Genomic DNA, 19,875 nt, shown 5'->3' with positions numbered 1-19,875 from the left:
TGCTGCCTCATATTCGGCTTCATTGTTCGAGGCCTTAAAAGAAATTTTAGTGCATACTCAAAGGATTTGCCTTCAGGAGAAGTTATCACTACTCCTGCCCCCGAACCGTTTTCGGTGGAAGACCCATCCGTAAACACGGTCCAGACTTTCTTTTCACTGTCTAGCGCTTCTTGGTATGAGCATTCGGCCAAGAAATCCGCTAGGGCTTGAGCCTTAATGGCAGCCCTCAGACGGTAGCTGATGCTGAATTCGGTGAGCTCAAAAGCCCACTTGGCTAGCCTACCGGATTTTTCAACCTTGCCGAGAACTTTTTCCAACGGCTGATCAGTTAAGACCACTATCTGATGGCAATCAAAATAGGGCCTCAGCTTCCGAGCAGCTACTACTACCGCGAAAGCAACTTTCTCGAGTAGAGGATAGCGGGTCTCGGCATCCGTCAGTGTATGACTGACAAAATAGATCGGTTGTTGACTCTTACTCTCTTCCCTCAGCAATACTGCGCTGATGGTGGCCGGGCTAACGGCCACATATAGGTATAAAGTTTCTCCTTCAGCTGGGCTAGCCAGCGTTGGGAGTCGAGCCAGATGCTCCCGAAGCTGTTGAAAGGCGTCTTTTTGCTCTTCCTCCCAAACAAGCTCTTTTGTTTTCGGGAGTTTCAGGGCTTTGAAGAAAGGTAACCCCTTATCCGAAGCTCTGGAAATGAACCTCGAGAGGGCTGCCATTCTTCCGGTGAGCCGCTGAACATCCCGCTTCGTTTTCGGCTCAGGAAGGTCGAGCGCCGCTTTGACTTTAGAGGGATTGGCATCAATCCCCCTTTTGCTGACCATGAACCCCAGGAATTTCCCTGACTTCACGCCGAAGACACACTTCTTCGGATTCAGCTTCATTTGATGCTTTCTCAAGGTGGCGAAAGTTTCAGCCAGGTCCTTTACATGGTCCTCTAGTTTTTTGCTTTTGACGATTGAATCGTCAACATAGACTTCCATGTTTCGGCCCTTTTGATCGGCGAAGACTTGATCCACCAGCCTTTGATAGGTTGCCCCCGCATTTTTCAATCCGAAGGGCATCATTTTGTAATTGTACACCCCAGCGTTTGTGACGAATGCTGTCTTGGCTCGATCGTCGGGGTGCATAAAGATCTGATGATACCCCGAGAATGCGTCCATGAAGCTAAGCAAGGCATGGCCACTTGTCGAATCGACTAGCTGATCGATTCTCGGCAAGGGATAGAAAACCTTTGGACAAGCCTTATTTAGGTCCGTGAAGTCAACGCACATCCTCCAGGTACCATTGGGCTTCTGAACCATCACCACATTTGCCAGCCATTCTGGATATTGGCAAGGTTCAATGAATCCTGCCTCCAATAATTTTTTGACTTCGACTGCGATGTCTCGGTTCTTATTGGCGGAGTAATTCCGCTTCTTTTGCTTAACTGGTCGACACGTTGGGTCAACATTAAGCTTATGGGAGATGAGGTCTGAACTTATCCCGGGCATATCAGCTGCCGAGAAAGCAAACACATCTCTGTTATCCCGAAGGAGCTGAATAAGTTCACAACGGGTGTTCGGATCAAGGTCCATCCCGATTGTTACACATTTCTCAGCGTCTCCTTCGGCCAACTCAACTGTTTCAGTCTGTTGGTCCATGTCCATTGCCGATGGACTGGACTCTTCAGAATCTGGTCTGCTGCCAATGTCAGCAGGTGTCCCAGTCTTTTTGTTCTTCGGCTGGCTCTCTGAGTCTTGCGGCTCAGCTGAAGAGCTAGCCTTTTCCCTTTCGGACCCTTTACCTCTGGGTACAGATCCTTGGGCCGAAGCACTTAGGCCTTTCGGCTTTTTTGTGCTCGGCTCTCTTTCTTTTTCTTTCTCCTCCTCATCCTTGTCATCTGGGCGACTATTGGATGGTTTGAGGTAGTTGCACCTTCGGGCGTCCTTTTGGTTGCCCTGTATCCTTTCGGGGAAGCCGGCGTCTGAGACGTAAATCATCAGCTGATGATAAGTTGAGACGACCCCTTGGATCTCGTGAATTATGGGTCTCCCCAAAATCACGTTGTACACTGAAGGAGCGTCAATTACTAAAAATTCAATCATGACGTTCCTGGCTGCCTCATCGCAGCCGATGGTGACAGGAAGTGTCACCTTCCCATCTGGATAAGTTAAAGCCCCGTTGAACCCGGATACCGGGTAGGGTACCGGCGTAAGATGCTTGGGCTTCAGCTTGATTTGATTGTAGGCCTTTCGGAACAGAATGTTTGCTCCGCTGCCACCGTCAACAAGGACCTTACTGACGTCGTGGTTGGCCACCGTGGCGATGATCACCAACGGATCCTCGTGAGGGAACGTAATCCCCCGGCAGTCGGCGGCTGTGAACGTCATGTTCGGCACCGGCGACTGGGGAGATTGAATGTCAGCGTTGTTCACCTGGTGAGTCAAAGCTCTAAGGTGACGCTTGTGCTCCCTCCGAGAGTATATTCCTCCCGAGATAACATTGATCGGAGGGAATTTCCCCTCCGGTTTTTTACTGTTTTTCCGGGGGAAATCAAGGTCCTGCCGAGGGTCCTTTGCTGACCTCTCGGATTCTTTTTTCTCGCGGTGATCCGCGATGTATTTTTTCAAGTATCCCTTCCGGACCATGTCCTCTATCTGGTCCTTCAGTTGGATACACTCCTCAGTGTTGTGGCCCGAAGACTCGTGGAACTCACACCACTGATTTTTATTTTTTCGCTGATACCACTCTGGGAGTGGTCTCGGCTTTCGGTAACTCTGCTCCTCCTTCGTCACACTGTAAATTTTGGCGCGTGGAAGAGAGAGCGGAGTGTAGGACTCGTATCTGCCTGTGTATGAGGCAAATCTGTCCTTCTTTAGGTCGTTGGCCAAAGATGGCTCCGGAGCCTTTGATTTTCCTTTTGCCTTATGGCCTTGGCCTTCAGACAAGGGTATTTGCCTCTGTTTCCCTCCCCCGGATTGAGGTTGGGTTTTTGCTTTATTCCATTCTTCGGCTCGGATGAACTTATCCGAAGCACTAAGAGCTTCCTCCAAGGTCTGCGGGGTATGCATGACCATGAAGTCTAGGAACTTTCCTGGCTGAAGGCCATTCTGCATTGCAAAAACAGCTAACCCCTGGTCCAGCTGGGAGACGCTTGATGACTCGTTACTGAAACGGGTCAGGTAGTCTCGGAGGCTTTCGGTTTCCCCCTGTTGCAGACTCATGAGCTCTGCGGTAGTCTTCTCTCGGCGGTTTGCCGTGGAAAACTTGCTCCTGAACTTGGAGGACAGATCATCCCAACCTGTTATGGAGCCTTGCCTTACTCCCTTGGAGATCCACGCTTGCGCGACCCCCTTGAGAGTGGTTGGGAAATATTTGCACCAAGTCGCCTCGGATCTGGGGCAAAGATGCATATGAGTCTCATACGAGGCCACGTGGTCCTTCGGATCCGTGGTCCCGTCATATGTGATATGCGACGGTATTTTAACCGTGGGTACGCGCTCTTCCAGTATCCATTGCTCGAATGGTGAACTAGCGGGTAGCATAACGGCCTTGCCCTTGTTCCTGGCCGAAGGGACCGCGCTCCGCCCTCTTAGAGAGGTAGGAGTGGTTTTCGTCCCTGGCTGGGAAGTCTGGGCCTCGGCTGCAGGGAACGAGAGGCGACTACGCACGCTCGGTTCCTGGCCGCCGAGTCGGTCAAGGACGCTTCTGCGAACAGTCTCAGGTTCTCGGTGAGTAGATTCTGGCCGAGAAGCTGAGCTGCTGCTCTTATGCGCTTTTGGTCTTAAGGATGAGGATCCTTTTAATAATTGAGGGTTCTTTTTCCTCTGTTTTTCATTTTTCCAAGAATCCTCCTCCCACTCTTCCAGTTCCCGGAAGGAAGGAAGCTTCCCACCGTCATGGTCTAACTTCCTCCGCTGATGCCGGGTATGCGGAGGAGTTCGATCACGAGGCGGTGGCATATTTTGTGCCCTCATTGCCTCCATGAGTACTGCCAGCGCTCTTGCCACCTCTTCCGAACTGGGCCCCGTCAAAGGGGTCCTCGGCCGAGTGTGGGAATGAGGCCGCGCAGCCGATGGTTGGCTTTGGGACACTGAATATGTCCTATGATCAGACTAACCCCTGCTAGACCGAGAGTGGTCCGGCCTATATTGAGAGTCATGAATTACGGGAGATAGGGAATCCTCCTTGTATGATCCTCCCCCCGAGCCGGCACCCTTGGGAGAGTTCCGGTCCGGCGAGGGCGATGGTGTAGGGGTTTTAGGCTTTTCGCCCGCTCCTTGACGGAGGCTTTTGCTCTTGCGGTTCTTAGCCATGGCTGCTAAGATAATTGCAAGATGATCTTGGTTAGGAATTTGGCTTAAAGATTTTTGAAAGTCTTCCCCACAGACGGCGCCAAATTGTTTCGGGTGAAAACAATGGGACCTTGCCGAAGGTCCGCTGAAATGGAGAAGACTGGATTCGGTCCAAGTTATGTTGGGCCGAAGGTTTCCTGCACAGTAAACACACGTAAACTAGCCTCGGGGGTGTTGCCGAGGAAGGCCCCTCCGATGCTAAAGTCAGTACAATGTGTGAGAAGAAGACACTATGCAAGAGAGTTTGTAGCTTGAGGCTTTTTATGGAATATATCAGAATATCTCCCTGAATATATCAATCAGCATATGAATATGTATATATGATGGCTTTTATACCTCATCATATATGGAGAGGTTGGGCCTTAGCCCAATTGGCTTGCTTTGTGGGCTGACCTTTGACTTTAGCACAATTGGAGAGTTGAACCTTGACCTTGGGCTTTTAATTGGATCATTTAGTGCTTAGGCCCAATTTGGACTAAATTGGACCCAAACACTTTCAATAGGAAGATGAGTTCTTTTAACAAGGGTAACCGTATTTTGGATAGGCTTCAAATAAACTCCAATGGATGTAACAATGTCAGAGGAAGAGCTGCCATGAAATCCACCAAATTGATCACCCCGTCCCAAGCTAAAGCTGAATTTATCGACGTGTTTCGAATCACTTCCAAACGGGCCGTAGGCAGCTTTATTGGTTTCGATTGTCAATGACATCAATCCACGCCCTCTCTGGTCTCTACGACCATGATGCCCACTCACTCGTGTGATGTACTCACTATCTCCGCCTTCCATGAACGTCACCTGTGATTATTGACACCGATTAGACACCTAGTAAGTAGTAACAAATATTCCCTAGAATCTTGTTTGATGTGTCTCAATAAGTTTATTTTTAGAATCTTAAGCTTTTATAATTTTTATAACATGTAATTAGAGACACTAACGATTTTAAGTATGCATTGCCAAACTTGTTAATCTGAAATGGGAAGAACTTAAGGCTAATAAACTTATTAGAAGCCGCTAGTACCTTAGCATACGTACTACTAATTAAGATACATTGTGAAATGTAATTAACCTATTAAAGTAAAATGGGTTTGGGATTATCCAAGTATGAAGAGAGGATGACAAGGTGAGGGAGCACATGTAAGCCAAAGACATCAATTGGATCGAATCATACGCCTCATTTTCTCTCTATTTATTTAATATGAGACTACTCATATGCAGAATTTGAATATGCAATACCAAGTAAGAATGAGAAAAGAGAGACCGTATCAAAGTTGTGACCATCGAGATATTGGGAGCCAAATATAGGAGAAAGAATCAATTGGCCATCTTCAATGTATTGGAATGAAAGGGATATTTTATAATTATTGTCATATGATATGAACATTTGAGCAATTTTCGTTCTTCCCTTTTCATCCCAATCAACTACTATTGTCTTGCCATCATCACTGCTTCTTGGATAATATTGACTATTTGGACTTGGAAATGGACCCACTTTTAGCATTACCGTTGTCGCATTTTCTTCTTTTTGATGAGTAGCTTCCATTGTCATGGGGAATTAAATTAGATTTACCTGGACAAGTAGAAAATTGTTACAACAAAATGTACATATAGTTAATTAAATTATGTTTCATACTAAAAAAAAAAAAAAAAAAACTCTTGTTACCTACCAATGACGAGTTCTTAGCCTATTGACTGATAATGAGGCCATGTGTGTGATATGTTAAAATTATAGTTCGATCAAATCCAGTACCTCACAAGCAATAATTCATATTGCCCTTGTGGTTCATTCAGGAATTAAAAATAAAAGGAAAAAAAAAAATCTACCTTAATTGCTCATAAAATACATATTAGTCTATATGGAAGGGTTCAACATACCTTAGTTTGGGAAGATGATTGCACCTTTGTAACAGTCTAGGAGGTTGTTGAATGAACTAACTTGGGATTCATATAACGATCATCTAGTTGTTTAATTTTATTTTGTATATGGTCTAATTAAGGTTGCCTTGAGTTGCAAGGAAAGGTTGCTACGTACGTTCCATAATAATGCTATAAAAATTTAAAGTTCCAAAAGCAAGTAAGGTATTTGATCAAGCCAGCCAAAGTTATACGTTCTTGCCCTTGTCGCACGACAAGAATTCGGAATTATCGAAGACTATTGCTTACAAACAAAGTAAATGCATTTTCCCTCAAAAAAAAAAAAAAAAGTAAATGCATTTTGTCCTTCTCTTATTGTTGTTTCTACTTGAAATCTTTTTGTGATCTTAAATAAACAAAGTTGAACAATCTTAAATAAACAAAATTGAACAATAAAAATAGACGAATTGAGTAATTAATCATTAACAAACTAATTATGCTAATTAGCATGTGAACTAATCAAAATAATCTTTCAATTAATGGTACAACTAGTGTGTGCCCCGGGTTGTTAGTTTGTGTACTTCTTTAATTTTATAATTATGTTCAACTGTTTATATAGTTAGTGCGTGGTTCGGGCATTGTCTCAGGTGTTAATTTTTTTCTTACTTAATATGTATTTATATTCTAATCTTGTGAAAAATAAATGAATTATATTACCTCTAATTTACTTAATAAATGAAAGGAATATATAATATTATGTGAAATTTGAAACATTAATAAGAGTTGATTGAGATGGAAAATGTATTATCTTTATGTTTCAGAGATTAATTTATTTTAAACTGTATTTCAGGTCAAGTAATATTTTTATGTTCGGTCAAATGTTTAAATGTTTGTATCAAAATTTGTATTTTACCTAAGAGAGTAAAATGACCAAAATGCCCTTGACTCATATGAAAAGACAACGACATCCGCCTTATTTTTTTTCCATCTCCTTCTTTCTTATTTGTTGTTCAACTCCTTCACTTATAGTCATAACAAATGATCAGTTCAATGTTTATGCTTATCCAACTCACATAGCAAACTTTATCTATCTTCTCCCTTCTCTTTCAAGTTTCTAGCTACAAGCAAAAACACTTATAAGCTTTGATTGCCCAAGGAAACACCACCATCGCCGCAATCACCGCCACCTACCATTCTTCTGCTTGAGGTCGCTGCCAACCAGCCACGCACCTCACGTTTCCGTTTTGCTCCACTTTAATCACAAGCTAAGCCCTTGCTCCTACCGAGAACAAGAGAGGTCTTTCACTCTTTTGATCTTATTTCTTAAACCTGTTTATAGAGATCAGAAGAGAACTCAAAGTAAGTAGCACTTGTTTATGATATTTTGTATAAAGATTTGATATATATATTGTTTCGGGTGAAAACAATGGGACCTTGCCGAAGGTCCGCTGAAACGGAGAAAACTGGATTCGGTCCAAGTTATGCTGGGCCGAAGGTTTCCTGCACAGTAAACACACGTAAACTAGCCTCGGGGGTGTTGCCGAGGAAGGCCCCTCCGATGCTAAAGTCAGTACAATGTGTAGAAAGAGAACACTATGCAAGAGAATTAGTTGCTTGAGGCTTTGCTTGAATATATGAGAATATATGAATCTATGAATAATATGAATGTATGAATATTGATGGTTTTTATACCTCTTCATACATGGAGAGGTTGGGTCTTAGCCCAATTGGCTTGCTTTGAGGGCTGACCTTTGACTTTAGCACAATTGGAGAGTTGAACCTTGACCTTGGGCTTTTAATTGGATCATTTAATGCCTAGGCCCAATTGGACTAAATTGGACCCAAACAACTTGCCCCCCAGACCCGATTTGGAAGGATGACGGGTCGGGTTTGATTTAATTCAGAAAAGGAGGGAAGTAAATGATTTAATTAATTTAAAAATTTGAATTTAAACCGTAATTAATGAGATAACAACAGTTAAGGCGGATGATGGTGGAAGTTGGACGGATAATGGGCAGTTTAATCGCAAGGTCGTGTGTTTAACGGTTACTTAGTGGGGTATTTAAGAGAAATTGAAACGCGGACTCCCCGTATCCCATTCCTGGAGATATAAACAGAGGCGCGTCATCTCTCCTCACTTATTCACCAACACAAACCCAGAATTCTCGAGAGAAACCAAGAACCCGCATCAAAACTTCGCAAATTCCCCGAGCATTAAGCTTAGAAACTGAGACTTGCCACTACGAACTCGTAAATCGGCAACTTTCGCTTCAGATTAAGGTAAATTCCTTTGATTTCAGTTTATTTTTCTTCGAATTCGAACTCCTTCCCTTTTTTTTCGACTTTTTTCTTCGAAATAATCAATGGCAAGAGGAGTTAGAGGCAGAGCCCGTGCTCCAAGAAGAGCAAGGCCAATTCCCGATCCTAGGAACAGGATTGGGACCTGGAATGGACAAAGGCCGGAGTCTGACCCTGCTGAAGGGATTAGGGCGACTCCAATTTCCTCGGCTCCTCCTCAGAGAACGGAGGGGCCGAGCGCTTCTGAACGGGACGATGAAGTTCCCGCTGTCCTTTGGGATATCCTCCCCGGGTTTTCAGAGTGGGAGAATGCCGAAGTAGCTTCGGCCATGATAAAGAACCGCCCCTACTCATGGTGGGTGGAGAATGCCGAACAATATCGGTTTGCCGAGCAAATTGAGTTGCATTACGACATTTTTGAAGCTGATGGGTATTGGTGCCGAATGCCCGCGGCATCCGATAGAATCCATCGTCCACCCCCGGGGTATGTGGGGGTGTACACAAGACAGCTTCAGTACGGGCTGAGGTTCCCTTTGGACGTATTCGTCCGAGACTTGCTGATCCATTACAATATCTTCCTATGTCAGTTAACTCCCACCAGCATCCGAAGGGTGATGACATACTTATGGGTCTGCAAGTTCTTCAAGTATGTGCCGAACCTGCACTGCTTCAAAAAGCTTCATCGGCTGGTGCCAAATATTCAAAGTGGGCACGGAAGCCATGGTTCTGGGTGGTACCGGATTGAGTCCCGGCCCCAGTACCTAACCATGTGGCCGAACGACTCTTCAGACAAGGACTGGAGAGGTCAATGGATTTGGGTTAGGGCACCCACAGATCCGGGCCACCCTTGCGTCTTCAGCGCTCCCCGGTACCTTGCTGAGCCTGATCCCGACATGGGAAGTCTAGGTCCCCCCGCAGATAACGGGCCGGATCCGAACCTTGATCAACAACATATCTTCGGCAAGCTGCCGAACCGGGGGGGCAGCGACCGAATGCAGCATATCCCGGAGACTTGGCTCCCCGATACGCATTATGTTTTCCAAGAGAACATGCTAGCAGCTGTTGGCCTCAGCCGAAAGTTTAAGGATGGTAAGCTTCTTCGGCTGGGGCCGAGGCTTTTTAATTATCTCTTTTTCTTCTCTCACTTCGCTTTTTTATGCTGTGCCAACCTATCTGAACTGACCTTTCCCCTTTTCTTTTTCAGAGCGGGACGAGACCAACGTTGGCATTAACTACGCTCGTCTTGGTGTCAACCGAGAACGAGTTGTAACTGATCGGGCCCCGTCTATCACTGAACCGAGGCATAGGGAAGTTCATCTAGACTCTTCCCACTTCCAAATTGAGGCTGTTGCTCTGTATCAGAGGCAGAAGCCTTGGTGGAAGAAGAGAGACCCCGGTTTCAGCTGCTGGACGAAGAAGCTGAAGCTGCCCGTACAGCCGAAGAGGTTGCACGGGTTCTCGAAGCTTGCGAAGGAGGAGAAGGGTCCTCCAGAGCTGCTGAAGAAGAAGCTGCAGCTAGGGCAGCTGAAGAAGACGAGGCTTTGCTGAAGACCTCGGTGAGCTTTCAGACTTAACTTTGTCTTTCTTCTTTTTTCTTTTTTTTTTTTTTTTTTTTTTGTACTCACATTCTTCCTCCCCCCTGTCTGTTACAGTCTGAAGAGAGTAACAGACACAGAGAAGGGAAAGCCCTTGTTCGTCCCGAAGACCAAATACAAGAGTCTTCAGACTCAGACATGGACGAGCAGCCTCTTCAGAAAAGGCGCCGAAGAATGGCCATCATCGGCCCTCATGACTTTCAGCGGAGGCCGATGACCATCGGCGTTGAAATAAGGGAACCCGAGGAAGGCAATGGATCGCCGAGGGTTCCCCGGCCACCACCCCAATCACCTCAAAAGATCCCTCCGCCACCTCTTGAGATGGAGGTGGATCAGAGAACTCCTGAATCTAAGGGAGGGGTCCAAGAAGCAATTCAGGAGAGTGCTGCTGAGCACAAAAATAAGGATGCCGTGATGCCCAGTGCTGAGGGTTTCACGGCAGACATTGCAAGAGAGGTTGAGGCTTTCGTCCTCACCCCTGAAGAAGAAGAGGTCCTAGTAATTGACTCTTCTGAGAAGGATGATGCTGAGCCATCCAAAGCTAAAGAAGCTCCATCGTCATCCTTTCCTTCTTTCCAGACTCTGCAATCTGGAGAAATGGGTTTCTCGGCCCCCCGAATTCCAATCCCAGATCACATCTGGGACCTCATATGGGGTCAGAACCGTGAAGGTGCTGCAGCCTACTTCGGCGATTTTGCTGGCATGTCCGAAGTAGATAGGGCAAGAATCTGGTCGCTGAAGGCCACTGCTGGGATGGGCGAATCCAGCAGATCAGTTCCTGACCCAGCCAGGTCTAACCAACTGCTGATGATGCAGGTGATTTTCCTTGCCTTTATTTCCTCTAAAATTCAGTTCTATTTTTATTTACCTTTATTTGTTTTTTTTTTAACTTGTGCTCCTGTTTTCAGTTCGTGCACAATCAGAATCTCACTGTAGAGCTGATAGATACCCTACAAGATAGGGTAGATGCTGCCGAGCACGACAAGAAGGTAGCTGAGGAGGAATTAAAGCTTGCTAAGCTGAAGCAAGCAGCAGCTGAAGAGAAGCAGCAGAAGGGTGAGGAGTACGAGAAAAAAGCTGTTGAAGCCCTCAAAACCTTCTGCGACGCTATGGAGAAGGAAGTTTTTCCCCCACTGATGGAAGGGGAAAAATTCCTCCAGGAGCACATGGGAGTGGACGTCTCCAAATTCAAGGCTGCCGTTGAGAGCCGTATTCAGGAAGGAGTTGCTGCACAAGCTGAAGTGCAGCAACGACTAGAAGCTCTTGAAGCCAGCCGAATGGCTGCTGAAGAGCTGCTCCAGGCCAGGGATGTCCAACTCTCAGAGGCTGTTGCTGCTGTTGAAGCTCAAAGAGCTAAACTCCATGAGGCTGAGGATCAACTGATGGCCAAAAAAGTTGAAGTGGCCCAGGCTCAGACAAAGGCTTCCCAAGTTCAGCAGGAGCTGAATGAGCTGAAAGGTTCCTCCTCCAAGCTCGCCGACGAGCTGAAGAAATCCAAGGAAGACTTGGAGGAGACCCAGAAGAAGCTGGCTGATGCTGAGGCTCTACTCAAAGTCCGTGTCTATACCCAGGAAGAATATGAAATGGGTTTCAGAAACGGGTTCAGAGTATGCCGAAGAGTCTGCCTTCATGCTGAGCCGAAGCTGGACTGGTCCAAATGTGCTGAATGGGTCCAGAATCCCGAAGACCCTCATATGAAGTATGCAACTCCAGTCGAAGCTGAAATTCTTAAGGCTGAGGAAGCCGAAGAGGAAGCTGAGAGAATGGAGTTGGAGGCTGAACAGAGGGAAAGGGAGGCTCGGCAAAGTGCAAAGCCTGCTTCTTCTGCTGTTGGGGCTGAGGCCACCATGGGGCTCAACAACGCTGATCAGTCTGATCCTCGGGCTGAAGCATAGGAACTCGGGCAGTCGTCTTCAGAATCTTGCGGTTCATCATGCGCTTAACTTTAGACTTGCCGCTTTCTGAATTTTTTGCCTTGTTTTTTGCTTCAGCTTGCCTTGTCGTACAACAGTTTATTTTTTTGCTTATGTACGTATTTCGGCAGCTGTTATTTTCCGCTTGTGGGCGGCTGCCGATACAGTTTAATTGAACTTGTAGCTCAATTTCTGAGCATGAATTATTAATTTGATGCTCTTTTCTTCAGCTGCTTTGTTTTTGAATGCTTTACTGTTTCTTTCATTCTGCCGAACATAAACTTGCACTAATAGTGCTTCTTGCCCCCCAGAAATTGAAGTATGGCTTCAGCTGAATAAACAATTTCTTCACTTCTTTAAAATGGGTATCCGAAACACAGGGCCAACTGAAGGCAGTGCTTCTGGAATACAAGTCTTACTGAAGATTGACTTCAGCTGAAAATTGGATATCCGAAACACAGGGCCAACTGAAGGCAATGCTTCGGATATTAGCTTTCTGGGATACAAGGCTCAGTTAAGGCAATATCCCAGAATTGTCCATGGACTCATGTCTTTGGAGAACAAGTCTTACTGAAGTTGGAATTCAGCTGAAAGACCAATGTTCTTTAAAAAGACGAGTTTTGTCAGCAATCTGAAACCCAGTTACCCGAAGGCGAAGGTTTCAGACGAGGCTGATTAAACAATTTTCAACTGTTGCTGTTATCCTTGATTTTCTGTCTATCTTTGAAAAATGGATACCCGAAACACAGGGCCAACTTAAGGCAATGTTTTGGATAATGGCTCTCTGGGATACAAGGCTCAGTTAAGGCAATATCCCAGAATTGTCCATGGACTCATGTCTTTGGAGAACAAGTCTTACTGAAGTTTGACTTCAGCTGAAAGACCAGTGTTCTTTAAAAAGACGAGTTTTGTCAGCAATCTGAAACCCAGTTACCCGAAGGCGAAGGTTTCAGACGAGGCTGAATAAAAAACCCTTAAAGAGTAGATAGAACAAAGAAAATTTTGAAAGGATAAAAAGTTGTAAACATTTATATAAATGGCGGCTCCAAGGCCTTTCATTAGTTCAAAATGTACTTACAAAGATTGTTCTGCCCCGAAGGGTTTACACATGATATTTTTTCAGTACATCAGCGTTCCAGTGACTTTTCAACTCAGCTCCATCCAACTGCCGAAGTCGGTATGTCCCTGGCTGAAGCTCATCATAGATTTCATAAGGTCCTTCCCATGCAGCTGAGAGTTTCCCATGGATTCGGCCTTTCTGAACTGCAACAGCATTCCGAAGGACAAGGTCTCCAATTTTGAGAGGCCTTGCATGGACCCTTCGGTTATAAAATTTGCTGATTCTCTGCTTATAGGCGGCCATTCTGTCTCGGGCTGTGTCTCTTACTTCGTCGAGGAAATCGAGAGATTCCCTCATCAGTCGCTCATTCTCAGCCGAGAAGTGGTGCACTCGAAGGCTCTCAGAGCCAATTTCCACTGGAAGGACGGCTTCGGCACCATACACCAGTTCAAAAGGTGAGTGGCCCGTTGCCTCTTTTTCAGTTGTCCGAAGGGACCAAAGGGTTCCAGGGAGCTCCTCCAGCCACTTGGACTTTTGATCTTCCACCCTCTTCTTGAGGGCATTTAAGATCTGTTTATTTGCAGCTTCGGCTTGTCCGTTACTTTGCGGGTGGCATACCGCTGAATATGCCAGTTTGATGCCGAACTGATCTGTATACCGCTTCAGCGGTAAGTTATCAAATTGCCTCCCATGATCGAAGACAAATACTCTCGGGATGCCAAATCGAGTGATGATATTCTGCCAGATAAATTTTCTGACAGTTTGCTCTGTAATGTTCGAGGCTGCTTCGGCCTCGATCCATTTACTGAAGTAGTCGACACCAACTATCAGCCATTTTTTCTGGTACACAGCCTCTGGAAATGGTCCCAGTATATCCAGTCCCCATTGGGCAAACGGGAGTGGATTAAGGATCGGCTGAAGATCCCTTGCTGGCTGATGGATAACTGGAGCGTATTTTTGACATTTTTCGCATTTCCGAACCAGCTCCTTAGCATCTGCAATCATGGTGGGCCAGTAATATCCAGCCCTCAATGCCTTGTGGGCTAAGGTTCTTCCCCCAATGTGGTTCCCACAGATGCCGAGGTGAATCTCCCGTAGGATATAATCTGCATCTGTTGGTCCCACGCATTTCAGCAATGGGGCTGAGAAGGACTTTTTCAGAAGTTCCCCCTGAAGACAATGAACCTAGAGCTGGTTCTCTTCATCTTGGAGGCCAAAGCTTTATCTTCGGGAGTTTCTCCCCGAAGCTTGAAAGCTAGCATGGGGTCCATCCAACTAGGCTCTGGGTCAGCGCAGCACACTTCAGGTGCTTCGTCGACACTTCTCTCTCGACGCACTTCTACATATACAGATCTGTTCAGCTCGGTAAGAGATGAACTGGCAAGTTTGGAGAGTGCATCGGCTTGAGTATTCTGACCCCTTGGGATCAGCTGAACCTCAAAAGTTTTCAGCTCTGCAATGACTGATTTGATCTTGGCAAGATAAGCTATCATGGAGGGCTCTTTGGCCTCGTAGCTGCCACTGATCTGATATGCAACTAGCTGAGAGTCTGTTTTTAGGCAGACATGATCGGCTTCCAGGGAGATGCACAATTCTAGGCCGGCGATTGCTGCCTCATACTCGGCTTCATTGTTCGAGGCCTTAAAAGAAAACTTTAGTGCATACTCAAAGGATTTGCCTTCGGGAGAAGTTATCACTACTCCTGCCCCCGAACCGTTTTCGGTGGAAGATCCATCCGTAAACACGGTCCAAACTTTCTTTTCACTGTCTAGCGCTTCTTGGTATGAGCATTCGGCCAAGAAATCCGCTAGAGCTTGAGCCTTAATGGCAGCCCTCGGACGGTAGCTGATGCTGAATTCGGTGAGCTCAAAAGCCCACTTGGCTAGCCTACCAGATTTTTCAACCTTGCCGAGAACTTTTTCCAACGGCTGATCAGTTAAGACCACTATCTGATGGCAATCAAAATAGGGCCTCAGCTTCCGAGCAGCTACTACTACCGCGAAAGCGACTTTCTCGAGTAGAGGATAGCGGGTCTCGGCATCCGTCAGTGTTTGACTGACGAAGTAGATCGGTTGCTGACTTTTACTTTCTTCCTTCAGCAATACTGCGCTGATGGTGGCTGGGCTAACGGCCACATATAGGTACAAAGTTTCTCCTTCACCTGGACTAGCCAGCGTTGGGAGTTGAGCCAGATGCTCCCGAAGGTGTTTAAAGGCGTCTTTTTGCTCTTCCTCCCAAATGAGCTCTTTTGTTTTCGGGAGTTTCAGGGCTTTGAAGAAAGGTAACCCCTTATCCGAAGCTCTGGAAATGAACCTTGAGAGGGCTGCCATTCTTCCGGTGAGCCGCTGAACATCCCGCTTCGTTTTCGGCTCAGGAAGGCCGAGCGCCGCTTTGACTTTAGAGGGATTGGCATCAATCCCCCTTTTGCTGACTATGAACCCAAGGAATTTCCCTGACTTCACGCCGAAGACACACTTCTTCGGATTCAGCTTCATTTGATGCTTTCTCAAGGTGGCGAAAGTTTCAGCCAGGTCCTTTACATGGGACTCTGGTTTTTTGCTTTTGACGATCGAATCGTCAACATAGACTTCCATGTTTCGGCCCTTTTGATCGGCAAAAACTTGATCCACCAGCCTTTGATAGGTTGCCCCCGCATTTTTCAATCCGAAGGGCATCATTTTGTAATTGTACACCCCAGCGTTCGTGACGAATGCTGTCTTTGCTCGGTCGTCGGGGTGCATAAAGATCTGATGATACCCCGAGAATGCGTCCATGAAACTAAGCAAGGCATGGCCACTTGTCGAATCGACTAGCTGATCGATCCTCGGCAAGGGATAGAAATCCTTTGGACAAGCCTTATTTAGGTCCGTGAAGTCAACGCACATCCTCGAGGTACCATTGGGCTTCTGAACCATCACCACATTTGCCAGCCATTCTGGATATTGGCAAGGTTCGATGAATCCTGCCTCCAGCAATTTTTTGACCTCGGCTGCGATGTCTCGGTTCTTATTGGCGGAGTAATTCCGCTTCTTTTGCTTAACTGGTCGACACGTTGGGTCAACATTAAGCTTATGGGAGATGAGGTCTGAACTTATCCCGGGCATATCAGCTGCCGAGAAAGCAAACACATCTCTGTTGTCCCGAAGGAGCTGAATAAGTTCACAACGGGTGTTCGGATCAAGGTCCATCCCGATTGTTACACATTTCTCAACGTCTCCTTCGGTCAACTCAACTGTTTCAGTCTGTTGGTCCATGTCCATTGCTGATGGACTGGACTCTTCATAATCTGGCCTGCTGCCAATGTCAGCAGGTGTCCCAGTCTTTTTGTTCTTCGGCTGGCTCTCTGAGTCTTGCGGCTCAGCTGAAGAGCTAGCCTTTTCCCTTTCGGACCCTTTACCTCTGGGTACAGATCCTTGGGCCGAAGCACTTAGGCCTTTCGGCTTTTTTGTGCTCGGCTCTCTTTCTTTTTCTTTCTCCTCCTCATCCTTGTCATCTGGGCGACTATTGGATGGTTTGAGGTAGTTGCACCTTCGGGCGTCCTTTTGGTTGCCCTGTATCCTTTCGGGGAAGCCGGCGTCTGAGACGTAAATCATCAGCTGATGATAAGTTGAGACGACCCCTTGGATCTCGTGAATTATGGGTCTCCCCAAAATCACGTTGTACACTGAAGGAGCGTCAATTACTAAAAATTCAATCATGACGTTCCTGGCTGCCTCATCGCAGCCGATGGTGACAGGAAGTGTCACCTTCCCATCTGGATAAGTTAAAGCCCCGTTGAACCCGGATACCGGGTAGGGTACCGGCGTAAGATGCTTGGGCTTCAGCTTGATTTGATTGTAGGCCTTTCGGAACAGAATGTTTGCTCCGCTGCCACCGTCAACAAGGACCTTACTGACGTCGTGGTTGGCCACCGTGGCGATGATCACCAACGGATCCTCGTGAGGGAACGTAATCCCCCGGCAGTCGGCGGCTGTGAACGTCATGTTCGGCACCGGCGACTGGGGAGATTGAATGTCAGCGTTGTTCACCTGGTGAGTCAAAGCTCTAAGGTGTCTCTTGTGCTCCCTCCGAGAGTATATTCCTCCCGAGATAACATTGATCGGAGGGAATTTCCCCTCCGGCTTTTTACTGTTCTTCCGGGGGAAGTCGAGGTCTTGCCGAGAGTCCTTTGCTGACTTCTCGGATTCTTTTTTCTCGCGGTGATCCGCGATGTATTTTTTCAAGTATCCCTTCCGGACCATGTCCTCTCTCTGGTCCTTCAGTTGGATACACTCCTCAGTGTTGTGTCTCGAAGACTCGTGGAACTCGCACCACTGATTTTTATTTTTTCGCTGATACCACTCTGGGAGTGGTCTCGGCTTTCGGTAACTCTGCTCCTCCTTCGTCACGCTGTAAATTTTGGCGCGTGGAAGAGAGAGCGGAGTGTAGGACTCGTATCTGCCTGTGTATGAGGCATATCTTTCCTTCTTTGGGTCGCTGGCCAAAGATTGCTCCGGGGCCTTTGACTTTCCCTTTGCCTTATGGCCTTGGCCTTCAGACAAGGGTATTTGTCTTTGTTTCCCTCCCCCAAATTGAGGTTGGGTTTTCACTTTGTTCCATTCTTCGGCTCGTATGAACTTGTCCGAGGCATTCAGAGCTTCCTCCAAGGTCTGCGGGGTATGCATGACCATGAAGTCTAGGAACTTTCCGGGCTGAAGGCCATTCTGCATTGCAAAAACGGCTAGCCCCTGGTCCAGCTGAGAGACGCTGGATGACTCGTTACTGAAACGGGTCAGATAGTCTCGGAGGCTTTCGGTTTCCCCCTGTTATAGACTCATGAGCTCTGCAGTAGTCTTCTCTCGGCGGTTTGCCGTGGAAAACTTGCTCCTGAACTTGGAGGACAGATCATCCCACCCTGTTATGGAGCCTTGCCTTACTCCCTTGGAGATCCACGCTTGCGCGGCCCCCTTGAGAGTGGTTGGGAAATATTTGCACCAAGTCGCCTCGGATCTGGGGCAAAGATGCATATGAGTCTCATACGAGGCCACGTGATCCTTCGGATCCGAGGTCCCGTCATATGTGATGTGCGACGGTATTTTAACCGTGGGTACGCGCTCTTCCAGTATCCATTGCTCGAATGGTGAACTGGCGGGTAGCATAACGGCCTTGCCCTTGTTCTTGGCCGAAGGGACCGCGCTCCGCCCTCTTAGAGAGGTAGGAGTGGTTTTCGTCCCTGGCTGGGAAGTCTGGGCCTCGGCTGCAGGGAACGAGAGGCGACTGCGCACGCTCGGTTCCTTGCCGCCGAGTCGGTCAAGGACGCTTCGGCGAACAGTCTCAGGTTCTCGGTGAGTAGATTCTGGCCGAGAAGCTGAGCTGCTGCTCTTATGCGCTTCTGGTCTTAAGGATGAGGATCCTTTTAATAATTGAGGGTTCTTTTTCCTCTGTTTTTCATTTTTCCAGGAATCCTCTTCCCACTCTTCCAGTTCCCGGAAGGAAGGAAGCTTCCCACCATCATGGTCTAACTTCCTCCGCTGATGCCGGGTATGCGGAGGAGCTCGATCACGAGGTGGTGGCATATTTTGTGCCCTCATCGCCTCCATGAGCACTTCCAGCGCTCTTGCCACCTCTTCCGAGCTGGGCCCCGTCAAAGGGGTCCTCGGCCGAGTATGGGAATGAGGGCGCGCAGCCGATGGTTGGCTTTGGGGCACTGAATGTGTCCTATGATCGGACTCACCCCTGCTAGACCGAGAGTGACTCGGCCTATAATGAGAGTCATGAATTACGGGAGAAAGGGAATCCTCCTTGTATGATCCTCCCCCCGAGCTGGCACCCTTGGGAGAGTTCCGGTCCGGCGAGGGTGATGGTGTAGGGGTTTTAGGCTTTTCGCCCGCTCCTTGACGAAGGCTTTTGCTCTTGCGGTTCTTAGCCATTGCTACTAAGATAATTGCAAGATGATCTTGGTTAGAAATTTGGCTTAAAGATTTTTGAAAGTCATCCCCACAGACGGCGCCAAATTGTTTCGGGTGAAAACAATGGGACCTTGCCGAAGGTCCGCTGAAACGGAGAAGACTGGATTCGGTCCAAGTTATGCTGGGCCGAAGGTTTCCTGCACAGTAAACACACGTAAACTAGCCTCGGGGGTGTTGCCGAGGAAGGCCCCTCCGATGCTAAAGTCAGTACAATGTGTAGAAAGAGAACACTATGCAAGAGAATTAGTTGCTTGAGGCTTTGCTTGAATATATGAGAATATATGAATCTATGAATAATATGAATGTATGAATATTGATGGTTTTTATACCTCTTCATACATGGAGAGGTTGGGCCTTAGCCCAATTGGCTTGCTTTGAGGGCTGACCTTTGACTTTAGCACAATTGGAGAGTTGAACCTTGACCTTGGGCTTTTAATTGGATCATTTAATGCCTAGGCCCAATTGGACTAAATTGGACCCAAACATATATATGTGTGTGTGTATAGTACTTATCTTACAAAAGCAAATACCTCATAGCAAAAAGTAACGTACTTTGTATTATGATTTTCTAAAAATATGAGTTTGGTTATTTTACAAGTAATCTTTAATTAAGTATGTAAAGTTTTAAACTCTTTTTCTACTAATAGGAATATTAGTAGTATCTATTTTCTAAAGTTTTAGACTCTTTTTCTACTAATATGTATGTACTTCATATTGTTGATTTTCTAAAAGATGAGTTTGGTTGTTTTAGTACAATAATTCAAGAAATCTTTTATCTAAGATATCTATAGTAATGTTTTCTACTAATATTAATAGTGGCAGTATCTATTTTCAAAGTAATGCTCATTTTCTTCTAAATGAGGTAAT

At 46.6% G+C, this 19,875-nt stretch overlaps 1 protein-coding gene across 2 annotated transcripts; it reads right to left on the bottom strand.

Annotated features, from left to right (window-relative positions):
- Positions 1 to 4,795: 4,795 nt before the first annotated feature.
- On the bottom strand, positions 4,796 to 6,916 carry LOC110697427 (inactive protein RESTRICTED TEV MOVEMENT 1-like). 2 transcript variants are annotated; one of them, XM_021874803.1, is made up of 3 exons: positions 6,216 to 6,916; positions 5,602 to 5,910; positions 4,796 to 5,138 (listed from the first exon to the last, which is right to left on the bottom strand). In XM_021874803.1, exons 2-3 carry the CDS (start codon positions 5,887 to 5,889, stop codon positions 4,800 to 4,802), a joined length of 627 nt encoding a protein of 208 aa, XP_021730495.1. In that variant the 5' UTR covers positions 5,890 to 5,910; positions 6,216 to 6,916; the 3' UTR covers positions 4,796 to 4,799. The 2 variants fall into 2 exon arrangements, with proteins under 2 accessions (XP_021730495.1, XP_021730496.1); XM_021874804.1 differs by lacking the exon at positions 6,216 to 6,916 and having other exon boundaries at positions 5,602 to 6,209.
- Between the last annotated feature and the right edge of the window lie 12,959 nt (positions 6,917 to 19,875).

This window comes from Chenopodium quinoa, unplaced genomic scaffold (assembly GCF_001683475.1).
Source record: "Chenopodium quinoa cultivar QQ74 unplaced genomic scaffold, ASM168347v1, whole genome shotgun sequence".
NCBI lineage: Eukaryota > Viridiplantae > Streptophyta > Magnoliopsida > Caryophyllales > Amaranthaceae > Chenopodium > Chenopodium quinoa.
Note: the sequence above shows the minus strand (reverse complement) of the source record. Positions and strands in the feature narration are given on the sequence as shown.

What these genes read in the sequence shown, in the direction of transcription:
- LOC110697427 (XM_021874803.1), bottom strand. Translation starts at nt 5,889, where the DNA reads ATGACAATGGAAGCTACTCATCAAAAAGAAGAAAATGCGACAACGGTA. An exon ending in ATGGTCACAACTTTGATACG is followed by an intron (nt 5,139 to 5,601) that starts GTCTCTCTTTTC and finishes CAATAATCACAG; the next exon opens with GTGACGTTCATGGAAGGCGG.